The sequence below is a fragment of the Bactrocera dorsalis genome, chromosome 3 (assembly GCF_023373825.1).
Source record: "Bactrocera dorsalis isolate Fly_Bdor chromosome 3, ASM2337382v1, whole genome shotgun sequence".
In the NCBI taxonomy this organism is placed as follows: domain Eukaryota; kingdom Metazoa; phylum Arthropoda; class Insecta; order Diptera; family Tephritidae; genus Bactrocera; species Bactrocera dorsalis.
The window spans coordinates 51,628,046-51,652,601 of record NC_064305.1 but is presented as its reverse complement, the minus strand read 5'-3'; the positions used below and the strand labels follow the sequence as shown (position 1 = coordinate 51,652,601).

The 24,556-nt window shown below is 36.6% G+C and overlaps 1 protein-coding gene across 5 annotated transcripts in view; it reads right to left on the bottom strand.

Moving 5' to 3' along the window:
* LOC105231026 (hillarin) overlaps positions 1-21,991 on the bottom strand; it is a 40,257-nt gene extending 18,266 nt beyond the window's left edge. For 2 of the 5 annotated variants that reach the window (XM_029553124.2, XM_011212111.4), the window contains exons 1-4: positions 21,832-21,991; positions 3,683-4,326; positions 2,385-2,526; positions 1,869-2,062 (exon numbers count right to left, since the gene is read on the bottom strand). In XM_029553124.2, coding sequence (XP_029408984.1) covers positions 1,869-2,062; positions 2,385-2,526; positions 3,683-3,871 — 525 coding nt within the window. In that variant the 5' untranslated portion in view covers positions 3,872-4,326; positions 21,832-21,991. Of the gene's footprint in view, positions 1-1,868; positions 2,063-2,384; positions 2,527-3,682; positions 4,327-19,015; positions 19,050-21,550 lie in introns of those variants that run through there. The other 3 variants (XM_049452870.1, XM_029553123.2, XM_029553122.2) reach the window with 3 other exon arrangements.
* Between the last annotated feature and the right edge of the window lie 2,565 nt (positions 21,992-24,556).

Sequence of the window (24,556 nt, the reverse complement as noted above, 5' to 3'; positions counted from 1 at the left end):
TTGGTGTGGTTTGTACGCTGGTGGAATCATTGGACCGTATTTTTTCAAAGATGCTGTTGGACGCAACGTTACGGTGAATGGCGATCGCTATCGTTCGATGCTAACAAACTTTTTGTTGCCAAAAATGGAAGAACTGAACTTGGTTGACATGTGGTTTCAACAAGATGGCGCTACATGCCACACAGCTCGCGATTCTATGGCCATTTTGAGGGAAAACTTCGGACAACAATTCATCTCAAGAAATGGACCCGTAAGTTGGCCACCAAGATCATGCGATTTAACGCCTTTAGACTATTTTTTGTGGGGCTACGTCAAGTCTAAAGTCTACAGAAATAAGCCAGCAACTATTCCAGCTTTGGAAGACAACATTTCCGAAGAAATTCGGGCTATTCCGGCCGAAATGCTCGAAAAAGTTGCCCAAAATTGGACTTTCCGAATGGACCACCTAAGACGCAGCCGCGGTCAACATTTAAATGAAATTATCTTCAAAAAGTAAATGTCATGAACCAATCTAACGTTTCAAATAAAGAACCGATGAGATTTTGCAAATTTTATGCGTTTTTTTTTTTAAAAAAAGTTATCAAGCTCTTAAAAAATCACCCTATATTTTGGAACTAAAATACCATGCTGAAAGACTTTTATGACTGGAATATTGCGCTGTTTCGATCAGCTCATAGATAAGAGATGGAGTCCACAACCTGCAGAAGATTTTCCTTTTTAAAAGTATAATTTCACGAAGTCTTAGGGACATACTTATGCAAATATTTCAAGACGAAAGACGACCATTTATAGACAAACACATTTTGTTAACTTTTGCTGAAGTCAATGTCTAAATCCGAGTCCATCGAACTCCTCCCAGCTGAGAGAATATTTGGCGTGGACTACTTAGTTACACCTACATTCGTGCCTACAGCCAGAGGCTTTCACCAACGTGATCAACAGCATGAAGTAGCTAAAGTAATTTGCTTCAGCTACATAAATAAACATACTAAATTGGCTCATTAATAAAGTACACATAACATACATATGTATACTCGTATATGTATGTTTTCGTAGACTAAAATAATTGTTTCTCAAATTTTAAAATTTCTCAAGCAGAAAATTAATTTATTGTTTCTAGTAAATAAACCAAATTTGTATCCATTGAAGAGAAGTTTAAAAGATGTAGAGTGTGAACATGCTGAAAACTGTGGATAATATTTTGAACCACACGACAACAAAACAACAACAAATAATGAGAAATCAATAAGTTAAACATATGTAGATCAAACAAAATCCCAATTGAATTAAAGTTTTGTAAAGTAAAATAGTGAAATATAATAACTAAGAGCTTTTGTCATTAGATACATATTATAAATACTTGCTAAAATCACAAAAGAATCCACTTAAACAAATATTTCTACTAAAATTGTTTATGTTTGTTTTGTTCTTTGTTGTTCACTGGTGATTAAATTTTACAACAAAGAATGAAATGCATGAATGTTGATTAATTGCACTAGTTAGTCATTTTGCGACTATGATGTTAGATGTTCTTTCTTGCTAAATTTGGGTAGCTAAAATTATAAATGAAAGCAAAAATTTCCTAACAGTAAGGATTTTTTATCTTGTAGTCAAAGTACATCCCTTTTTAGCGTCTTAATTTTGCATAAGCCCACAAAAATTGATTTTTTTAATCTGCTCGGAGTAAATATTTATTGAATTGTATATTTTAATGTGCATTAGTAAAAGCGCGCATTTACTTTCTCCACTGGTGAATGAAGCATGCATATTACGCACAAATACACATTTACATATGGAGCGTGGATTTTTTTACGGGATTTAATTTATTGCTAATAAATAATTGGGCACCTGGCGTTGTCTTTACTTACCAGATAGAAATCTATCGGTTTTTCTCTCATCTTGTTGTAGGCTTTCTGTATTTCCGTTTGCTTCAGCGCATGCGCAATGTGGAGTGCGCTGGCGTCGAATCGGCCATATTTATAATCGGAATCGTTTTGTGACGGGGAGCTAACATCACGGCTGCCGTAACCATTTGGTGTCGATTGACGTGAGCCCAATCCACCTGAGTGCATGCGAAGAAAATGAAATGAAAATTTTTATTTAAATTGCTACAACACTCGCACAAATTGCACATTTCAAAACTGTATGGTGAACTTAATCTACGTAAATGCATTAACATGTGTGTTTACATGTCTATTTGAGAGTGTTCAGAGGCATTTATGTACAAGCGCTCTATAAATGATAATTTTTAATTTTCGCCTGCATTAGGAGTAATGAATGGTGACGTGGGTTGTTTAGTGGCAACGGTTGCTTAGATTGGTAGTGCATTATCATATTTCCAACAAATGATTAGTAATTATTAGCATATTGTATTCAGTACTTACCGTCAACTTCTGTGCGTGTTCCGCGAATTTGGTCATTGACGTATTTGTTGGTGCGGGGCGCATTCAAAGCCTGCCTTATGCCTACCGACGTTTGATCTAAATGACCAGGACCACTCTTTGGTACATGTGAACTACAGTAAACCTAAACGAAAAGAATATAGTTCACATTATTCATATTACTCATTCTCAACTGATACAATAAATAATTGCGGATTGTTTATATGTAAAATACCATAAGCAATGGTCTTGAGTTTCAGTTTTACTTTTTTTTCAATAAAACTTAATTCGATTTTATTTGTAAAAGGTTATAAAACTTTGTTGGGAAACTTCGTAACATTATATTAGCATTACTTAGGAAATTAATTATTTTTCGCGATTGTACCCTTTTCGCTAACATGGAGAAGCATGGAGATCACAAATGGTTTTCTTGCGGCCAAATCGAACTGTTCAAACAAAATAGTAGAACAAGCTTATTTTCGACAACTTTTAATAAAAATAAGCTCTTTGTTCCAAATTCTCTTCGAAAAGTTCGTAATCCACAACACTTATGGGCTGGATATAGTAAAGCATATCGCCAGATACGAACTAGTTCCGAAGTGGGTAGATCTCACCAGTAGAAAAGTAAGCCTAAATGCTATTTACGTACATAAGTGTACAAGTGTAGAGCTAATGGAAACCAGAAATTTATTTTGCTTGTTCAGGTTTTCCCTACAAGGTAAGCTGGCAACGGTGAGCGTCATGTGCCATAGGAGTGCAAGTGTGAGTGTGTGTAGAAGCGTGCATAATATGTAGGTGAGCAGCCAAATGCACCTATGCACATGTGAGGAGGCACAAACACTCGCAAACTTGCAGCCCGTCGTAGGCCAGCATGGAAAACTAACACACGCAGCAACACATTTGCAGACAAAGACAGACGCCGGATACAAATTTTAAGCGAGTTGTGTGTTTGCTTTCAACAACATTCTTCTGCTTTGGCATTTAGTCAAAGCAATGCTTTAGCTCAGCAATTTCGCAAAACAGTAAATATTTTGTTAATGAGCGACTAAAGTGGATTTCACTTACGAAACGCACTCCCATTTCAAAAGTTTGCTTCGAATTTCGAAAATCTCCGTCGTAGGCCAGCACGGCCTATGAATAATGGAAACTAATGGAAAATGCGACATGCTAAATATTTGTCTGAAGAATGGTCCAAATGTCTACTTGGTCGACTGAAGCAAAGCTAATGTTTAGTATCAAAAATGGTGAATGGCCAGAAAATGTGGACATAATTGATCCTCCTCGTATCACTTCATACTTACCTCCTTGTCGTCCTGTTTGTGCTGATTGTTGAAATATGTTTTAAGTGTTAACTTTGTGCCACAATGGACGCACTTAAAGCAACCAGAATGAAAAAATGTGAAGTCCTTGAGGGGTCCCACTCGATCCACTTGGTAGACGATTTCGTTGCACCGCAGGCATGTGGATTCATAGAAGTTTGGGCGGTACATTTTTCTGTCGAGTTTGTGTTGTAATAGAAGACAGTTTCATACGTATATACACACATTCATAAATAAAGGACATCGACCTCAAATCGATACATCTGTGGCAATGTTTCTTTTTGTATTTGTAATATGTAAGTCTTCGATTGTGATTGCGATTTCCACTGTTTGGAGCTTTTGGCGTTGGTTTCTTCTCACTAGAATTTTGTTGAAATGCTGCCCTCTCACTTCAGCTGTTCTTGGTCAGCGTCATAGGTGTCTTCAGTGCTTCTCTTTGTTTGATTGACTTAGCTGGCGCCAGCGTGTAATATGACGTACTCATTGAAGGTATTTTACTACTATGGTATGGGGTAGCATTGCACTGCACGCTTTTCCTTTTTATAAAGATGTTTCAGTTCAGTTGGTGTGGTTGCGCGTGATTCGTTTTGCGATGCTGCTTATTCATGAAACGTGATGTGCCACAACTGCAAAAATTCAAAGCAGTAAACATTTAAATAGGTTTCTAGGAAACATTAAAATTTTACTAATTCATTCAAATGTATTATATGTAAATGTAAGATGAGTTGTACAACGCACTAAGCAAACATGTCTACTCATACATACATACATTTTTGGATCGAATTTTATATTTTTCGCTTGATTGCTTGGAAGGCTTGAGTAGTATTCGCCTAGAAATTGTAATTTTCTTGATGGCGTTCACTTGGCGAATGCTGTTATATTATTATGTGCCAGTAGAGTTTTTTGTATTTGTACTATTTTGCGTAGGTTCAAATAGCTTCAATTAGCTTATTTGTCACAGCCGGATATCAACCGGATTTTTATTTTTAATGTCAGAATATCTCATAATTTACTAAGTTTTAAAACGTAATTCAGCTATTTTCTTTATAACCAATCACAGTTTGAATGGATGATGAAAAATAACGATGAGTAAATGTAGTCATCCAATTTTTATATTGATTCCTCTGATGTCACAATAACTAATAATGACTTAAGTTGGTAATATCTACTTGGCAGCTATAAAATGATTAACTTAATTAAGAGTAAATTGTAATACAAAATTTCTTTTGATTTATTCAGAAATATTTAAACTTCTCATCTCGAAAGCAATGATAAATTCCTGGTTTCGATTTAAACAACAGTAAACAGCTGATCTGAGATGGATTATTGCTTTATATGATATGACCTACGAAAATACGAGGTAACTAGAAAAGTTCGTTTCCTTCGATAATTTCAGATTGGAAACGAATCGAAAGCAATTGACGGCACGCGGCGAACCAAATACAAAGCATAGAAATGCGAATGAAATAATCTTGAACTATATTAAAAAAGGAAGAAAGTGTAAATGAAGACTATTTATAGTGTTAATGGCAAATTTAAAGGAAAAATTGCCTCAAAACAGGTCCTGATTGAAGAATAAAATGATTTAATTTCCAGTTTTCCGAAATATATTTGTGATATTGGTGATTAAAACCTCATATATTCTTCTAAAGGTCTTCGTATTTGGAGTTTCTAGCTAAATTTCAAAATGAGAATCTACTCCTCAATACGGATATTTTCATATAATATTTTTACTGCGTATCAATAAATACAATATCTGAAGGTGATATGTAGCGACCTCATTTTAGACTATGCCTTATCATACATGTAAAAAAGGCTATCCCCCCTCTTGCCTATTATATGGAGATGTTATCAGGGGGTAAGTACTAGCTGATGCTCGCCATCAGTATGGTTAATAATCTCTATCGAAATGTAGAAGTACATACTTTGTCTCGTAAGTAGTTTCCGAACAAAAGAATTCGAAATAGAAGAATTACAACAAAGACGACTTACATGTATGTATTTACCAAACTCAGTTAAATTTTTAGTAGAAATTCAATGAAAAGACTAATTTATTTCGTATACGGAAAGAATTTTCATTAAAAATATCCCTGGAGTTAGTTTTGAGAACCAAAAGGCTAAACCAAAAGTAAATAAACAATGTTTTTTTTTGTATTACTCTGGAGCGAAACAAATTTTGAATCTATTATGTCAAAAATACTTCTTTTGTTTTTCTCATGAATTTTCTGATTACATTTTGATGATTTTGGATTCTTTTTGAAATATTTTAAAAAATATTTTGTACCCTAAAAACTAAACATAACGGCTAATTTTGATTAATTATGTATTAAAGCACTTTCGACGGATTGTTGTTTTTGGGCTATCAACGCGACCTTATATAATCACCAGCCCTTTTGCGATGTCGATAACAAGCTTTTTCGAAGTAAATATATTCTAATATGGATAAATACACATATACACAATTATGTACATATGTATGTGTTTTGCATAAAAATACATATATCCGTGCCCGTTTTCTGGCCATTTCTTACCATATTTCACCTAAATGTGTGGTAGGCCAACCAGATAACTTGAGATTCGAGTATACACACTCGTACATAAATATATGACTATAAAGAGCAATATCGATTAGCTAGCGGCATCTAGGCATCATCTTCTTTTAAGATAATTTTCAAAAATGAATGAAATGCTGACATCAGCGCTGAAAACGCGGCTACTTAAAGTAGTTCTGAAGGCCACATAAATTCGCATATATGTATATTTTCTTTATTAAATAAAAAAAACATTAGTTGAGTATGAGTAAAATGGCCTTGTATGAGCTTTTGTAGGCACAAGCCTTATAAGAGATCACCAAGATGACGTAATTGCCCTAAAATATTGTGTCAAATTACAACACTAATAAATATTTGTGTTTCTAAAATACCTAATACCAAGTGAAGAAAGATTGATCACTTTCCCGTAATTGAAAAGTTAACAGATTATATTCAATTGCTTTAACAAATCTCATCAAGTAAGATATGTATATCTATTATGAAAACAATTGAAATTAAATAGAGATAACACGAAACTATGTGCATTTCCGATTCTAATTGTGAGGTCTCTAGCCTCCAAAGCTTACTTGACTGCTGTTATACGACAAATTATTATGTACTCACTGTATTATTATTAAAACATTATTTGGAGATATTATATTGAAACTTCTAATAATTACTTGTTATTTAATTTTACCTTAGTTCAAAAGTCCTTCTCCATAGCATTTAATGCTAGAGACAACCAAAGGCTTTGAAAGCCCTTAAATCAATCTAACGAACTTGATATATAATGCAATTAAAATACTTTTTTCCCGTTATATTTTTAGAGAGTCAAGAAATTTTTTCTTTTTTCTTTGTTAATAGAAAAATGGAATAAACAAAAGACTTAGGAAGCAAACTTACAAACTATTCATAATCATTGTTTTCAGATGAAGACAAGTCAGCTTAAAAAATTTCAAATAAAATATGTGTGATAGGTAAACATTTCAAATGAGGACAAGCCAAAGAGGGATATCATCGCACACACATTCTCATAGTTTTTTTTATGGAACAACGAATGGGTTTGTTTAAGCTCAAGTGCTCAAATTAGTCGTCTAAGATACCTTCATAGCAACCAAAAAGCGATGATTATTAGTATAAATATAGAGCTGCACGGTACACGAAAGTAAACAACCAAATACCCACATTTGCAGACCCACATACGCTCAGACGTGGATACGTAGGAATGTACATATTTTGTATGAATGGCGAGTAAGTCATGCATCTCGTGTGTGAATGAATGGGCACATATTCGGAGGTCATTACCGCACTGCTTTGTCTCGCAATCCGGCATCGCAGAATCATTTATGCTACAATATGCACTCCAAAAGCTCGTACTACTGCTGTGCTGTTGCTGTTGTTATTGTAATTGCTGATACTGCTGCTGCTGCTGTTACTCTTAATGTTGTTATAGTGACTACTAGTGCCGATTTCGCTGCTGCCGCGTTTGTATTTAGCAATAAAAACAGGTTTCAAGTTAGTCAAAAATGTTTCGTAGAAAGAATGCGAGCGCTAACGAATCTTCCAGCTTTTTACGAATACCAACGAAATTGAATATTTGGCTTTTAAGGTCTATTGGCCCTTCATGCTTATTTTTATGTGTGTAAGACTGCTTAGTTTTCAATGTTCTTCTTTCATTCACTTCCCAATTTCCTTTAGTAAGTTATACTTTCAATACTCGCAACCGAAAATTTTTACTTAGACAATAGTGGGCAATTTTGCCCGTTTTCAAAGTACTAAATTTTAGTATAAATAAATAAATAAAATAGTCCAAAGAGAAAAGCCATATCTGAGAGAGTTTTTAAGAAATACTTAAGGGGGTAGTAAGGTATTTTTTTTATTTTATAATAATGTACAATATCTTAAGATTATTCTGTGAAAAATTGAGAGATATACACTTGTAAGTCTCCGCCCTCCGATTTGATAGTGAGCGTCTGTGAAACTTTAAACATGTTTTTCTCACACTTCACTTTTTCGAAGCCGGTGAACTCTGTAGCTCAAAATCAACTTAGCCGATCCTTTTGAAATTTTGCACCGTCTTTCTTTACATAAATTATTTGAATTTTAACTTATTTTTAAACAACAACATTTCTGATTTTTTTGATGAAATATCAGTATTTTGAGTTCCGAGCGTTATAAAAAATTTAAAAAACATTAAAAAAAACCTGAAGAAACTTATCAACAAACAAATCAATTTGGTTTTTTAATTCCAGTCATGAGTTATACTATACGGTTCACCGCGAATCAATTTTTTTTTGGAACGTCTGCGAAGATTCTCTGGTCCCGGCTCATTTTTTAGTATTTTTCTATGAAACTTTTACAGAATATTTTTTAAATATCATATAATTATGTTATAATTTACAAATTACAAATAAATAAATATTGATTATATCTTTAAAAAACTTATTGAAAATATACGTTTTTCGCTCGAATTAACCTTACTACCACCTTATGTATACTCGTACTTGCCTAATAGATAAGTTTAAAATAAAAAGTACTTCATAGAAGTGAAATAATTCAAGGAATAGGATTCTTGAATTGATCGATAGATACCCATTGTTCTTAAGTACTTATGAGTTTAATGAGTGTCCTGAATATCAGACATTTTAGCTTGGCTAAATATATTATATTTATATTATATTAGATATGGGGGAGGATGGAGTCATGTGTAGAAGTTCACGCAAGTGAGGAAAGTTCTCTGATCGCCCTTCACTTGGGAGTGGCCAGAAACGATTCTTTTACATATGACTCAAGCAGCTCACGACTTCCGGTCTTTGACTAAGTATCCTCTGGGTAGCCTAAGAACATCCGTTTGAAGGCGAGCTAAAGTGAGAAGGCGAATTATCCCCTACTTAGAGTTGTGCGCTGGGTTTGGGACCCGCCACGTAAAAAAATACCCCCAATGAAAATCAACAATCAGCCTCGGTTGAGAGACCCCCATTTTGAACACGAAAAAAAAAGGAATATCCAATTGGCGCCACGTAGCGAAGAGAAGAAACGATTGGCGCGCTGTTGTTGACTCGGCTATAATCGCGTAAGCGGTGTCTACGCCAGTAAAGAAGAAGAAGATATTAGATATGTATTATTAATCCATCCGTCTTTGGAGTTGAGATAGCTCACCCGAATTTCGATGAAGAACCGTATGCAAATTTGTGAATCCGCCAAATCGAAAGTGACCATGCTCACTTATGAAGTGAATGTGTTTCAAATGGGAAATAAGTGAAAAGCGCGTTTAAAGTTTAGCGGCGTCTCGACTCAATATGCCATTAACGCTGTCAAAGAGAAGCATAATGAAAGCGCCAAACGAAAGTTGTCGCTATTGCAAAAACAATTTATACTTTGCTTTTCAATTTGCACATGCTTACATATTTATGCACTAAAATACATATATATGTATACATTTATACAAAAATAAATAAAATTTGTTGACATTAAAGCCATCTGAGGCCATAGATAATCAATTACGGCGCATCGTCGAGTCTTAGAATGCTTTTAAAGTGCGAAAATCTCAAGAGATATATGAAATAATTGTAAGTAATTTTGAAGGTTCGTCTTATTTAAAAAATAAAAAACAAATTAGATCTTTTCACAACTCTATTAGATAAATTTATGTATATTGAACTTTCGTTTTGGGACACATTTTTGGACTGATTTCTTACATTTTTCCTATCAATTGGCATAACAGCAGGATATTGCTTACTTTTTTGTTTTGTATGATTTTTATTTCAATATTTTTTTCTTTGAGTAATTTTTATTTGGGTTACATATTTCCAATGCGCTGATTGTGTTTATGTGGAAACAAAAAATAATAATTTATCAGTTTTGTAACTGAACGAACACAATAAAAAGTAATAAAAATACAAAACTGTTAAGAATATTCCAAACTAGTTTAAAATTATTTGTATGATATGAAATGAAACCACTCAGTGGTAAAATTTCTTCTAACTTGAGAAAAGTTTTTACATGCTATTTATGGTGTATACAGGAGCTTAACGTAAATATCCCAAATTAAGTATCTATTTTCAGCATCATCTAGTGGTGTATCCTTATCGTTCCCAGTTGCTTATTTACTCTAAAGAAATACTTTCATACAATACACTAGTTTTAAGCATTGGGAATGTTGCTATATGAAATCAAACGATTTCCTTGTCTTTGCTGTAAACTATGTATTTAAAATACTATATTAAAATCAAAACTTAATGAAGATATTTGAGACAAATTTTATTTTCATACAAGCTGACCCCGCAGCCGTTGTCCTGCGTCAAATTATGTGTTTGAAATGAAAAGAAAGTTGAATTTATATTTTGTTGAAAATCATTTATTTTCGATTTATCTTCATTTTTTTCAATGTAACGCAGCTTGATAAACAACATTTTTTGGTTTCTGTTCCGGTGCATAAATGTACAGAAAAAATAGTTTTCCAACTCAATTCCCTATTTATGCCACACACTATGCAATTTTCACTGGAAACGGAATACGTTTGAACTAAAATGGCAAATCGTTAGAACTCAAAGAAATTCGTCGAATCAAGCATTCTGCCTCTTATATTTGATAGTTGCGTCACAAACAGTGGGGTTCCATTGCACAGTTTCGGCGCATGAGGATTGAGAAACATAATAACGACAGATCCAACTTTGAGACGCAAATGATATGCGGTGGCATACCAAGCCTCTCCAAAGAATTTAGAAATTGCACTGAATAATTGACGGCGTCGTCTTCATTGTCAAGACGATCGATCGATTTGTATGAGCGCAAGTCTCCCGGAATTTGACTTTGAATCTTCCAGTTTAAGTCAACAACATCGGTATTTTTGGCAGCTAAAATTGCGGGTGCACTCAAGGAATCTTTGTTACGATAATTTGGCCAATGTCCCAACATTCGTGATGAGTTGATCTTTCGTGAATTGATAAACGGCAGATGGAACTGATATCAAACCACCGGAAGTATCAACCGGAATCGACCCATTTCCAATTTTTAGCGAATACGATGCAAAATGTCTTCGGCAATGTAATTTTTATGCGTATCCCATAATTGACGAGGATTTGAAGGGTGATATGTCGAAATGATAATCGCGAAAAGTATGCGAACTTCATTTGCATTCGAAGTAGAAATCGCATCGTCCATCGTTTGATTCCAGTGATTATCATGTTCCAGCAATTGTAATTGCTGGCTTGCTTGTCAAAAAATTGCACACACCATAGTATTCACAGTACGCAATGACTCAAATGAAGGTAGAAGCAATCGTCAATGTTAATTTTGTTGCGGGCTGCTGGGTGGAAACACGCCACTGGCTGTAATGTATTCTGAAATTAACTGCGAAACGCACAACAGTCAGAAAACGTTTATGAATTGCAAAAGTAAATATCCTACAAAGCGCTTTATTGCAGTTCACGTGTCGACGGTATCGTTCAAGACCAATAACCGCGATGTTGCTTCCTTTGCTGGAGTACTTGCAAACGTAATTTATCTATTTCTCCAAACTGCAATACTAAACATTTATATGTACATATGAGTTTTGAATGTGAATTAGACAATAATGGCGAATATGATACGATCCATATGTTGTCAACTTCGATATTCACTCCTCTAATTTGAATGCTGAATGTTTGCCATTGTCGTCTGGTGACACCGATACAGTGGATATCGTTTCCAGTTTGCGTTTCCGAAAGAAAAGAACATGAATATTGTTTCGTTCATTTATTGTCAGACATACAAACCGAAGTGGGATTGTGGTGTCCGCAAGGTCCATGAACCATATTGGTTTTCACCACTTCGTATAATTTTGGATCAATCTCTGGATCACGATTTTCCGCAGAAATGATTGCATCAGTTTAATCTGGTGTAACCACCATTTATCATCTAAAGAAGAATGTGTGCGTGTGGCAAATTTCTTTTTTGCCACTCAACAGAGTACATCCAGGTCTAAGAGCTCCGTATATACGTTGCTGCACGATAAAGTCTATCAAACATCGTAAAGTCGTGCTGTGAAATCGGGACGAGCACTTGCTGATTGACCGCGACCCATAACTCCGCACGTATGTCAGCGCATCCTGGGAGTACTCGGTCTTGTGCCTTGGGCTACCAATATATGTATGTTGATGCCAAAAAGAACACCGGCCGATATAAGCGCGACCTCTTCGTGTCATCGTAACAAATTTCAATCAAACACGCATAACGTTTTCACTGAATAATTTTCAATAATTTTTCTTTTGAAGAAAAGAGCTGTTTTTAGAGGTTTTGCGGCAATTATTCGAATTTTTCTCGCCATCTTTGAATTTCAACGAACATTAAAAAAAAGAATTGGCCAAATTGCTCCAGGCGTTGATGAGTTATAGCCGTATTTACAACAGTCGTTTTTACTTTTCGCTGTTTGGCGCAAATTGGAGATTTCAAGTGTACCCAGGTCTTTCTCCACCTGGTCTTTCCAAAGGAGTGGAGGTCTTCCTCTGCCTTCCCCGGCAGGTACTGCGTTGAATACTCTTAGAACTGGAGTGCCTTCATTCATCCGGACGACATGACCTAGCCAGCGCAGCCGCTGTCTCTTAATTCGCTGAACTAGGTCAATGTCGCCGTATAACTCGTACAGCACGTTCCACCGACTGCGGTATTCGCCGATGCGGAAAACTCCAAACACTCATCAGATGTTCTAATCTTTCAGACCACTGCACCATTGAGGATGATGAGCGACTTGTATAATTAGGTTTTTGCTTGTCGAGAGCGGACTTTACTTCCCAATTGCGTACTCAGTCCTATCAATTAACCATATTCGTAAATTATATTACTGTGGACAAAAAAGAGTTAGACTTTATAATTTATATTTCGCGCGAAAACCCATTTGTCGAAATATTTTTTTCCTAGGTTTGCATGAGGGTTAGTGATATCTGTGCCAAATTTCATATCAAAACATGTAAGGAAGGGCTAATTTCGGGTGTCACCGAACATTTTAAACTCTCGCATGATAAAGTGATAATCGAGATTTCATTATCCGTCATTTACATATTTTTTTATTTTGCTGTAAAATTAATTAGATTAGTAGTTCCTGAGATATGGTTTTTGGTCCATAAGTGGACGACGCCACGCCCATTTTCAATTTTTAAAAAAAGCCGGGGTGCAGCTTCCTTCTGCCATTTCTTCCGTCAAATTTAGTGTTTCTGACGTTTTTTGTTAGTCGGTTAACGCACTTTTAGTGATTTTCAACATAACCTTTGTATGGGAGGTGGGTGTGGTTATTATCCGATTTTTTCCATTTTTGAACTGTGTATGGAAATGCCTGAAGGAAACGACTCTATAGAGTTTAGTTGACATAGCTATAGTAGTTTCCGAGATATGTACAAAAAACTTAGTAGGGGGCGAGGCCACGCCCCTCCCTAATTCCAAATTTCACTTTAATATCTTTATTTATGGCTTAGTTATGACACTTTATAGGTTTTCGGTTTTCGCCATTTTGTGGCAGTGGGCCGATTTTGCACATCTTCGAACTTAACCTTCTTATGGAGCCAGGAAATACGTGTACCAAGTTTCACCATGATATCTCAATTTTTACTCAAGTTACAGCTTGCACGAACGGACGGACGGACGGACAGATAGACAGACATCCGGATTTCAACTCTACTCGCCACCCTGATCACTTTGGTATATATAACCCTATATCTCACTCTTTTAGTTTTAGGACTTACAAACAACCGTTATGTGAACAAAACTATAATACTCTTTGCGAGAGTATAAAAATCGTTAGTGTTTAGTATACGTGTGTCTTTCTGAAGTGCAAATAATACGATGAGTGAAATTATTCAATAAAGAAATTCCATTTTTGTTCGGAATCAAATTACTGGTGCCGAAACGTTCAGATTGTTAGAAGCATCTTCGGTTGTTTGTCTCGAGCAAGTGTTTTTGATTGGTGCAAATTATTCAAAGAGGGTCGAGCACGCGTTGACGACGAACCACTACCAGGACTGCCATCCACATCAACTGATGATCAACACGTCAATAAAATAAAGGCATTGATGCTCGAGAACCGACCATTAAAAATCGAAATTTTACTGGATTCTTTGGAAGATTGGAAGGGCCAGTGCTTACGACCCGAAAACCAACGAAAAGTCGCCCGAATTTCGTGGCAAAGGTGAGCAGAAGCCGAAAACCCGCGTCTAAGTAGGTCAAAAATCAAGGTAATGTTGACAGTTTTCTTCGATTATCAAGGTGTATACACTCGGAATTCTTTTCGACCGGTCAAATTGTCAACAGGAATCTTATCTGAGTGCTTTAAGTCTTCTGCGCGAAGTTATTCGTAATAAGAGGACGGAATTATGGACTGACAACTATTGGTTTTTGCACCACCATAATGCACCCTCGCGTACTGCGTTGATTGAGTTTTTCGACAAATTTTCAACCAATTTCTTGCCGCAACCACCGTATTCGCCTACCACCTACTTAGCTCCGTGTGACTTCTGACTATGCATTAAATTCAAACGATCGCTCCGGGGAAGCCGTTTCGAGTTAATTGAAAACATTTAGTGTGAATCTGGGCGCATTGGAGGGTATTCCGGAAATTTACTTTGACATCTGTTTTGATGTTTGGAAAAAACGTTGGCACACATGTATGAGACCAAGGGGGATTACTTTGAGGGCGCCACATAGATTTTGAAGAATAAATCATATTTTTAAAATTAAGAATAAAGTCTTACTACTTTTTTGCTTATAACAAAAGTCTCAAATTATCGCGTACAAGCATTTTCTGTTAATAACAGTTTTTAACTCGAATTGGTGGTGGATCCAAACATGGTTGGTCCAAAGTAAATAGACAGCAATAGGTTTTTTACAAGCAACACTAAAACTTATTAGCAATCGAATTTCAAAGTGTAAGTAAGTAATCGGAGGATGAAGTCATGTGCAGAAGTTCACGCAAGTGACGAAAGTTCTCTGATCGCCATTCAATTGGGAGTGGCCAGAAACGATTCTTTTACATATGACTCAAGCAGCTCACGACTTCCGGTCTTTGACTAAGTACCCTCTGGGTAGCCTAAGAACATCCGTTTGAAGGCGAGCTAAAGGGAGAAGGCAAAACATCCCCTGCATAAGGTTGTGCGCTGGGTTTGGGACCCGCCACGTTAAAAACACCCCCAATGAAAAACCACCAACAGCCTCGGATGAGAGACCCCCCCTTTGATGACGACCATAGCAAACGAATTAAGGACTATGATTTGAGGGTATACACCTGGAATGTCCGGTCCCTTAATTGGGAAGGTGCCGCTGCCCAGCTGGTTGATGTCCTCGTGAAAATAAAGGCTGACATCACCGCCGTCCAAGAAATGCGATGGACGGGACAAGCACAGAGACGAGTAGGTCCTTGTGACATTTGCTACAGTGGTCATATAAAGGAGCGCAATTTTGGTGTTGGATTCGTGGTGGGAGAGAGACTCCGTCGCCGAGTACTATCATTCACACCGGAGAATGAACGTCTAGCCACAATCCGCATCAAAGCGAGGTTCTTCAACATATCGCTGATTTGCGCCCACGTCCCGACGGAAGGGAAGGACGATGTGACCAAAGATGCCCTTTATGAGTACTTGGAGCGCACTTATGAGAGATGCCCCCGCCACGATGTCAAAATCGTGCTTGGCGACTTCAAAGCCAGGGTGGGCAAAGAAGGTATCTTTGGCACTACGGTCGGTAAGTTCAGCCTCCACGAGGAAACATCCCCGAATGGGTTGAGGCTGATTGACTTCGCCGGGGCCCGAAATATGGTTATCTGTAGTACTAGATTCCAGCATAAGAAGATACATCAAACTACCTGGCTGTCTCCGGATCGAAAAACCACCAACCAGATCGATCATGTTGTGATAGACGGAAGACACGTTTCCAGTGTTTTAGATGTGCGTGCGCTCCGAGGTCCTAATATCGACTCGGACCACTATATTGTTGCAGCCAAAATTCGCACCCGCCTCTGTGCAGCAAAAAACGCACGCCAACAAACACAAGGAAGGTTCGACGTCGAGAAGCTGCAATCACAACAGACAGCCGAACTGTGGGACGGCATTTCACACTCCTTACGTACAGCTGCAACCGAAACCATTGGTTTTCGGAAAGTGCAAAAGAACAGCTGGTAGGACGAGGAGTGCCGTGTCGCAGCGGAGAGAAAACAGGCTGCCTACCTCGCAACGTTACGATCGACCACAACACGTGCAGGATGGGATAGTACCGAGAGTTGAAGAGGGAAGCGAGACGCATTTTTAGACAGAAAAAGAAAGAGGCCGAAATGCGTGAGTACGAAGAGCTTGATAAGCTGGCCGACAGGGGTAATGCTCAAAATTCTACGAAAAGATGCGCCGGCTTACAGAAGGTTTCAAGACCGGAGCATACTCTTGTAGAACCCCCCAAGCTGATCTAACCACCGATGCCCAGAGCATACTTAAATTATGGAGGGAACACTTCTCCAGCCTGCTGAATGGCAGTGAACGCACAATACCAGAAGAAGGCGAACCCGATACCCCAATTGATGACGATGAAGCAGGCGTTCCATTGCCCGACCATGAAGAAGTTCGAATAGCAATTGCCCGCCTGAAAAACAACAAAGCGGCAGGGGCCGATGGATTGCCGGCCGAGCTATTCAAACATGGCGGCGAAGAGCTGATAAGGTGCATGCATCAGCTTCTTTGCAAAATATGGTCGGACGAAAGTATGCCCAACGATTCGAATTTAAGTGTGCCCAATCCATAAAAAGGAGACCCCACAATCTGCGCCAACTACCGTGGGATAAGCCTCCTCAAAATCGCATATAAGGTTCTGTCGAGCGTATTGTGTGAAAGATTAAAGCCCACCGTCAACAAACTGATTGTACCTTATCAGTGTGGCTTTAGACCTGGTAAATCAACAACCGACCAGATATTCACCATGCGCCAAATCTTGGAAAATACCCGTGAAAGGAGAATCGACACGCACCACCTCTTCGTCGATTTCAAAGCTGCTTTCGACAGCACGAAAAGGAGCTGCCTTTATACCGCGATGTCTGAATTTGGTATCCCCGCAAAACTAATACGGCTGTGTAAACTGACGTTGAGCAGCACCAAAAGCTCCGTCAGGATCGGGAGGGACCTCTCCAAGCCGATCGTGCGACTTCTTCAATCTGCTGCTGGAGAAAATTATTCGAGCTGCAGAGCTTAATCGAGCAGGTACAATCTTTTATAATCTTGTCGACGTTGCCAGTTTTCGAGCGAAAATTTCTGCGAAAGATTTATGGTCCCTTGCGCGTTGGCCACGGCGAATATCCATTCAATGGAACGATGAGCTGTACGAGATATACGACGACATTGACATAGTTAAGCAAATTAAAAGACAGCGGCTACGCTGGCTAGGTCATGTTGGCCGGATGGATGAAAACACTCCAGCTCTGAAAGTATTCGACGCAGTACCCGCCGCTGGAAGCAGAGGAAGAGGAAAACATCCACTCCGTTGGAAGGACCAAGTGGAGAAGGACCTGGCTTCGCTTGGAATATCCAATTGGCGCCACGTAGCGAAGAGAAGAAACGACTGGCGCGCTGTTGTTGACTCGGCTATAATCGCGTAAGCGGTGTCTACGCCAGTAAAGAAGAAGAAGAAGTAAGTAATCGATATTTTTATATACATATGTATATGATCAAATTATATATATGATCAAAATTACGAGACGAGTTGAATTCCGGGTGACTGACTGTCCGTCCATCTGTCTGTTCGTCATTACAAGCTGTAACTTGAATCCAAATATCGTTATGAAACTTAAGGTAGTGCATGGGTTCCTTGGTAAAAAAGTGAGAACGAGAATTATAGGATGGGCGTAACACCGCCCTCCTTTAGGTGACCTGACACATCTCAAGACAACCGTAACCGATTTCAATCAAATTTGGTACGGGATATTTCTCTACTATTTTTATGTTACAGACAGTGTGAAATCGGAATACAGCCACTTCTACTTCCTATCTAACACAATTTTAAATTTTATTTGATTCTTTCCTTTTTCAGAATACAAATCAATATTGAGTAGCTTCGGTTTGCATTGGATCAACACGGCTACTTTTAAAAATTATTAATTCTATTTAAAATTTCTGTCAAGTCCAGTCGAAAGCTTAAATTAATGATGCTAAGATTTTAATTTTGCATTTTTTGTATTCTTCGACTGTACCTAACTTTCTAAGTCGGCATATAAATGATATTGAATTGTCCGGATTTAGTTAATACTTATAAGTGCATACAATAACGAACGCAAAATGAACAGGCAACCGATATTTTTTGCATATTGTTCATTATCATGAACATGTATGAATAATTTACACATTCAAAATAATATGAGCGGGTATAAGTTCAACTGTAATATCTTGTAAAAGGGGATAACTGGCCCTATTTCATTATGTTATAATTGGACCTCTCCGATATATTTTCTGTCGACAAGCCAATTGTAAGTATATTTGAGTCTAGACACATTTGACAATAGGAGTCGGAGACCTTTAGCTTTTCTTGTGACAATGGGTGAACATAGAGGCTTGCTTGGAGATTATCACTACAAAGAATCTGCGAACAATTCAAACCTTTATGATGTTATTTTATATATTTATTTAATAGCAATATGACAGTCGATCTCACCACGAAAAAGTCAATAAGAAATGTAAGCTTTACTATAAGACTTTGCCCAACATAATTTATAAAATTTTAAGGAGTATCACTCACTCAAATCCTATAAATATTACATCAATCTGTTAGGTATTGGTAATTTACTTACGTTCATTGAACATTATCCATGAGATTTACTGATTTGTGAAAACCCGTATGGAGCAAACCGATGTTATAGACATTGACGAATTAAATAATTTTAAAAATAATCGTATCAACAACTTAAGGTGCAACTACCACTGCGAAACCGAGGCAATCCGAAATAGCTATAATAACAACAACAACAACAACAACAACAACAACAGGGCAATAACATTCGCTGCGATCTTTCACTTTTGTGTGCCCATTTCTCTGTATCAGTGCAGGCACACACACTCGTGCATACATGTTTATGGTAGTGAATGAGTTCGGGAGTCATAGCGGTTATGAGAACCCGGTATTCTAGAAGCTCTAAGTGGTGGCCAACCGCACGAGGCATAACATCTTGCTCCAGCTGTGGGAGCAACTGCCGCGACATTCCCAAATTCAACCTTAACCGTTCAGTTTTCATATATGTATGTATGTACATAAGTACGTATTTTCGCTTGTGAACTTAACATCCATATGTATGTATGTATGGCAGGCTCTATATTGTATAAGCACGGTAGACATTCGCAAGGCATTGATAATTTACATAGGAGGAGCAACTTCAAAATGATATTGTATGTGTGTATTTTCATGACTACTTTTTCTTAATTTTATTTATTTTCATTTTAACACATTTGTACGTGTAAGTGTGCGCTTGGTTGTACGTATTTATTCGCAAGCTAAATCATCTTGCGCACACTCGCGCGCACTTCATACAACAATGGCAAACTCATGCGCATATACATAGTTACCACACATATAAATATACATACATATGTATATACATATGTATGCACACACATACATGAGACATATGTATAGTGTGTGTACATGGGGTTGTGCATATGCCACGCTTTCCACTTTTGCTACGTATATGTGTTAAAAAACGACTTGAATTTTTAAGTGTGCAGATGTATGCGCTTTCATGTCTCTAAAAACAGTCAGCATTAAGATGATGATGATGACTCCGCTAATCATGAGAAATTACAACAATCTCTGCAGAGTTTGGTTGTAATTATAATTTATTTCATGTATTGCTTTTGGGAAAATGTTTACTTTTGATTCGGGTCTGAATTCGTATTTGTTATGTATGTATGTATGTACGAAAATTCGAATTAGTGGGAGATTCATATTCACACATTTCTAAACTCACATTGGCATATGTATGGATATATGTACATACATATGTATATGTAGGTAATATATGTATGTTTAAAAAAATATCATGAACAATATTTGATTTGGAAAATTAGAATTATTTTCGAAATACATTTTCGATGTTGGTGACGAGGATTTCCCCACTCAAATCAGAGCATTACAGAGGGAAAATATAAATTCCAGTTTAAAATCTAACTAAACAGAAAAAGATTTGTACCAACTGAACGATTTTCTTCCTTTGGGGCTAGTTGGTCTTGCTCCTTAATCGACCTAAACATTTGTATATTATTCTTTAAATGGTTTGAGACGGGTATATGTACAGAAACAGTTGTCTAACATGACTTTGGCACAGATACTTAGAAATACTCGTTGCTTATATGGAGAAGAGACAATCAGCTGTCTAATGTGGGCTTCTGAGTCATACTAAGTGTGAAGTAGTTCATAACTAATTAAATTTAACTCAAGGCACAACATCAATTCAAATCTTAAACTTTACACATTTTTACACTGTCGTGAAAATTTTTTGGTTTTTCTTTCTTCTTTATATTCCACTCATAAGACAGGCCACCCTTGCGCAAAAGTATAGCTCAGGACAGGCATTTGTCGTACGCAAATAGCATTATATAGGACAACTGGCAGTCTTGAGAAATTTCACACGACAGACGAAAGTTTGTGGAAGCAAGTACCTCAATTATAATTGCAACTTTGTGCGGCTTATCAGTTGCATTATTTTCCCTGTTTTTCTTTTTTGTGTTCAAATTTCAGTTTCTTCTTCATTAAGAGTTTTTCACAAATAATAAACGAAAATACATATGTATGAGCGTTCATATATACATACATATATGTATGTACATACATATATTTACTTAGTAATAATAAGACCACACTATGCAACAAGTGCAACAGCTATGTCGTGTTTTTATGAGTACTTTCATCCATACATATTTATGCACCAAGCAGAAAATTGTACTGTCCTCAGACAAGTGCACTGGGTACTAACATGGAGGGGTACCCATAGGCATCTGAACTATTTGAACACAATTATGACAGTGGTTCTTTCTAAAGACTAGTGGGTTCTGACGATCATTCAGCCATTTGGGCAATTCAGAAATTTTTGTTAAATTCAACTAGTTAAAGCTATAAACAGGTATATTCCAATCCCAGCAGTTTCTAATATATAATAATACACAAAGACTAGACACCGTAACGAACATGTATGTATCGAGTTAAAATCTGATATCCATTCGTTTCGATGTAGTCAGTATTTGGGCCGACGTAATTTATTGATGGTGGGTGTACTTTCGTATGTATGTATGTACATGCGCGTGTTTGTTTGTATTATATGTTGTTTTCAACTGACTTTTCGAGTTTTGTGTTCAATTCGGCTTATGATTTTTTGCCCAGTTTTTTTTAATTATTATCTACACCATTTGTTTTCTTTCTCCTCTTTGCTGCACTAGTGCATTTCTGTCCATGTATTCGTGCATGAACTCTCAGTTGGGTTAGTGTGAAGAATATCAATGGATTGGAGAATCTTGACACATTCACCACTCGTACGCACAATCACCGAACGACCAAATAGAGTAATATAAAACACACGGTAAATAAATCGATTGCTTAAACGGTTATTGAAATAATTACTTAGTTGAAATCTTTGCAACAGTAACGGCAGAGGGCACACCACAATATTTCGTTTTTATTTACGAATTCAGTTCAGTCCGCTTCGCGACGTTTACACCGCAACTTCCCAAATGAAACTATCTTTTTCGCGCTCAAGGCAAGCACGAAACCTGCTTCAATTCTCAATTTGGTCAATCGAATCCAAAGTTTTAACTGAGTACGAATACTCTGATGAGGCGGCGCAACGTTTGAGCCATGGTCAACAATGGCATTGCCATCGCCGCGTGAAGTCGGTGAGATCATCCGCTCTCTCCACAATGCCTGATCAGAGAACATCACCGTTTGCATGTGTCACTTGCGTTGCCAACTGTGTATATATGTATATCTAATACTACAGTGACATCCATAAAAAAGTCATATCAACACTATTTAACAATTTTGAAACGTTCAATTTAAAATAATTGACTAAATAGAAAATGAGATTATGGGTGTTACGTTACTCTTTGGTGTTCGCAACGAAATACAGGCTAATATAAAGGGTACCATTATCGGGGAGAAACTTAAGATCGTCTAGTACATTCTCACTTACGTATACTGCCGAAATTTCGGCCAAATTGAGCCCTATCCATCCTATTCTTTTTTTGTTTCCAAACTTGGAAAATTCACTAGATCAACAGAAACTTAAGGGAATATTCTAGTCTAGAAATTTGAAAAAATCGAAATTTTATTTTTATAATTCGACAGTTTTGATTTTCAAAAATATCTCCCTAAAAGGACTTTTTAAAACTCAAATTATTTTCAAAGTTATAGCCATTTTAGTGACGTGGCAACTAGACCGGTATTGTATAACGTAAAACTTTAAACGCGTTTTTCTCAAAACTCCTTTTTTTGATGCGGTAGCCACAATATCGCAAGTTCTAATCAGTGGATTGATTTGAAATTTGGCATGAATATTCTTTAAAAATGAAAATTTGAAATATATAATATTAAAAAAAAAAATCCAAAAAATTATTGAAAAAATCGACCTTTTTTGAGTAGCCGCCATTTTATGAAAAATTTTTTTTTTTTTAGTTTGCTGCTTCATGACATAGCGGCATAAGTACTCATTAAGAATCTGTCATTGTTTTATTTTTCAGATGATGACAAGGGGAGAAATCATGGAGGACATGGCCTCTTTTTTTCCCCCTTTTCTTCAAGGACGCATAACTCGATGAAATTTTTTTTTTTGAAATTTATTTTGTGTACTCTTCTTAATAAACAAATGATAAAAAAACGGATAGTAAAAATATCTAGTGCTTCTTTTTTATTAATTGTTGAAAAAAGCTCGAAATTCGAGCCTCTAGACTAGAATACCCCCTTAAGTCGAACGAGAAAGTTGTCGTCGTCCTACTTACTTTGCAGTTCTCCAAAAAGCGTAAAGGAGACTATTGAGAAATAAATTGTCACTCTTCCAAAGTTTTCGTTTTTCTTTTGTAGGCAGAGTATTTATTGAACCACATAATGTACATACATATACATATGTATATTTATTTAATTATTTAATATGTATTTATACAAAACTTAATTCCTTAATATATGTATACAATTCAAAGAAAAAGTATTTTCCAAACATTTTTAATTAATAAAATAACTAATAATTGTAATCATAATTAATTAATTGTAAAACATTTAGTGCATATTACCAACTCCTAATAATTGGCAATGGAGCCAGTTTAAAACTTGATAACAGTAATTTTGTCAACTTTTCAAAGGAGTAAGGCATAAAATCGTAAATGTAATATAGCGAGAAATCAACACAATCGGCTCTATTGTTCATGTTATCATTTCCAAGTTGTTGTCGTTCTTATCGGCGTTTCGTTTCTAAATTCGTATTTTTCCGGTATATGGTAATGCCAAAAAAAGTAAATGCTCAATAGCCTCATTGTATCTGAAGTTCTTATTTGTTGTTTCGTATAAAATATTTGACCCATTTTGTGAAATTAAGTATAATAAGACAATAATAATATACGTAACTCTTCCTCCTGTTACTCTAGCTTCGCATGTGTTGTGTATCATTTTTTGTCTTTATTTAAAATTTTAACCAACCGTCAGTCATCCGAGTGGACTGCACACGATAAACCCGTTCCGAAGCATTTAAAAAGACAACAGTCGGCTCTCTTTTGGAATGCACATGAAATAATATTTATTGACTTCCTTGAAAAAAGTTAACAGCGATTTTACATAGGGCTACTGGACCGTTTGAAGTATCAAATCGTCGAAAAAGGGGCTACATATAAAACAAAAAGAAACAGCTGTTTCCCCAAGGTAATGCACCGTGTCAAAAGGCAATAAAAAAGTTGGCAGAAATCCCTGAATTGGCTTCAAATGCTCGCTGGGAATAAATTTCAAATGAAGAGGTAATCTCGAAACTCTGGCCTATTTTGTAAGTAAGGACAAATCATACTAAAAAAATTGTATCGAAAAGTTGAAGGGTCGCTTTGATCACTGTATCACCTTTGAAGGGAACTACACCTAGAAGGAAATGTCGGATACCATATTAGGTATATATATAATTGTTCAGTGTGATGAGTTCAGTCGATTTAGTCATGTCCGTCTGCATATACGCGCACTAGGCCCTCAGTTCTTGATATATTCTTCTCTTCTTGCTGACAGCAGCTTTCCCCAATTGTAATTTTGGTGCTGTCGAAGTATAGTCGCCTGGTCCAATTTTGTATTTTACTTCATTAGCAGCGGCGGATTTAGATTC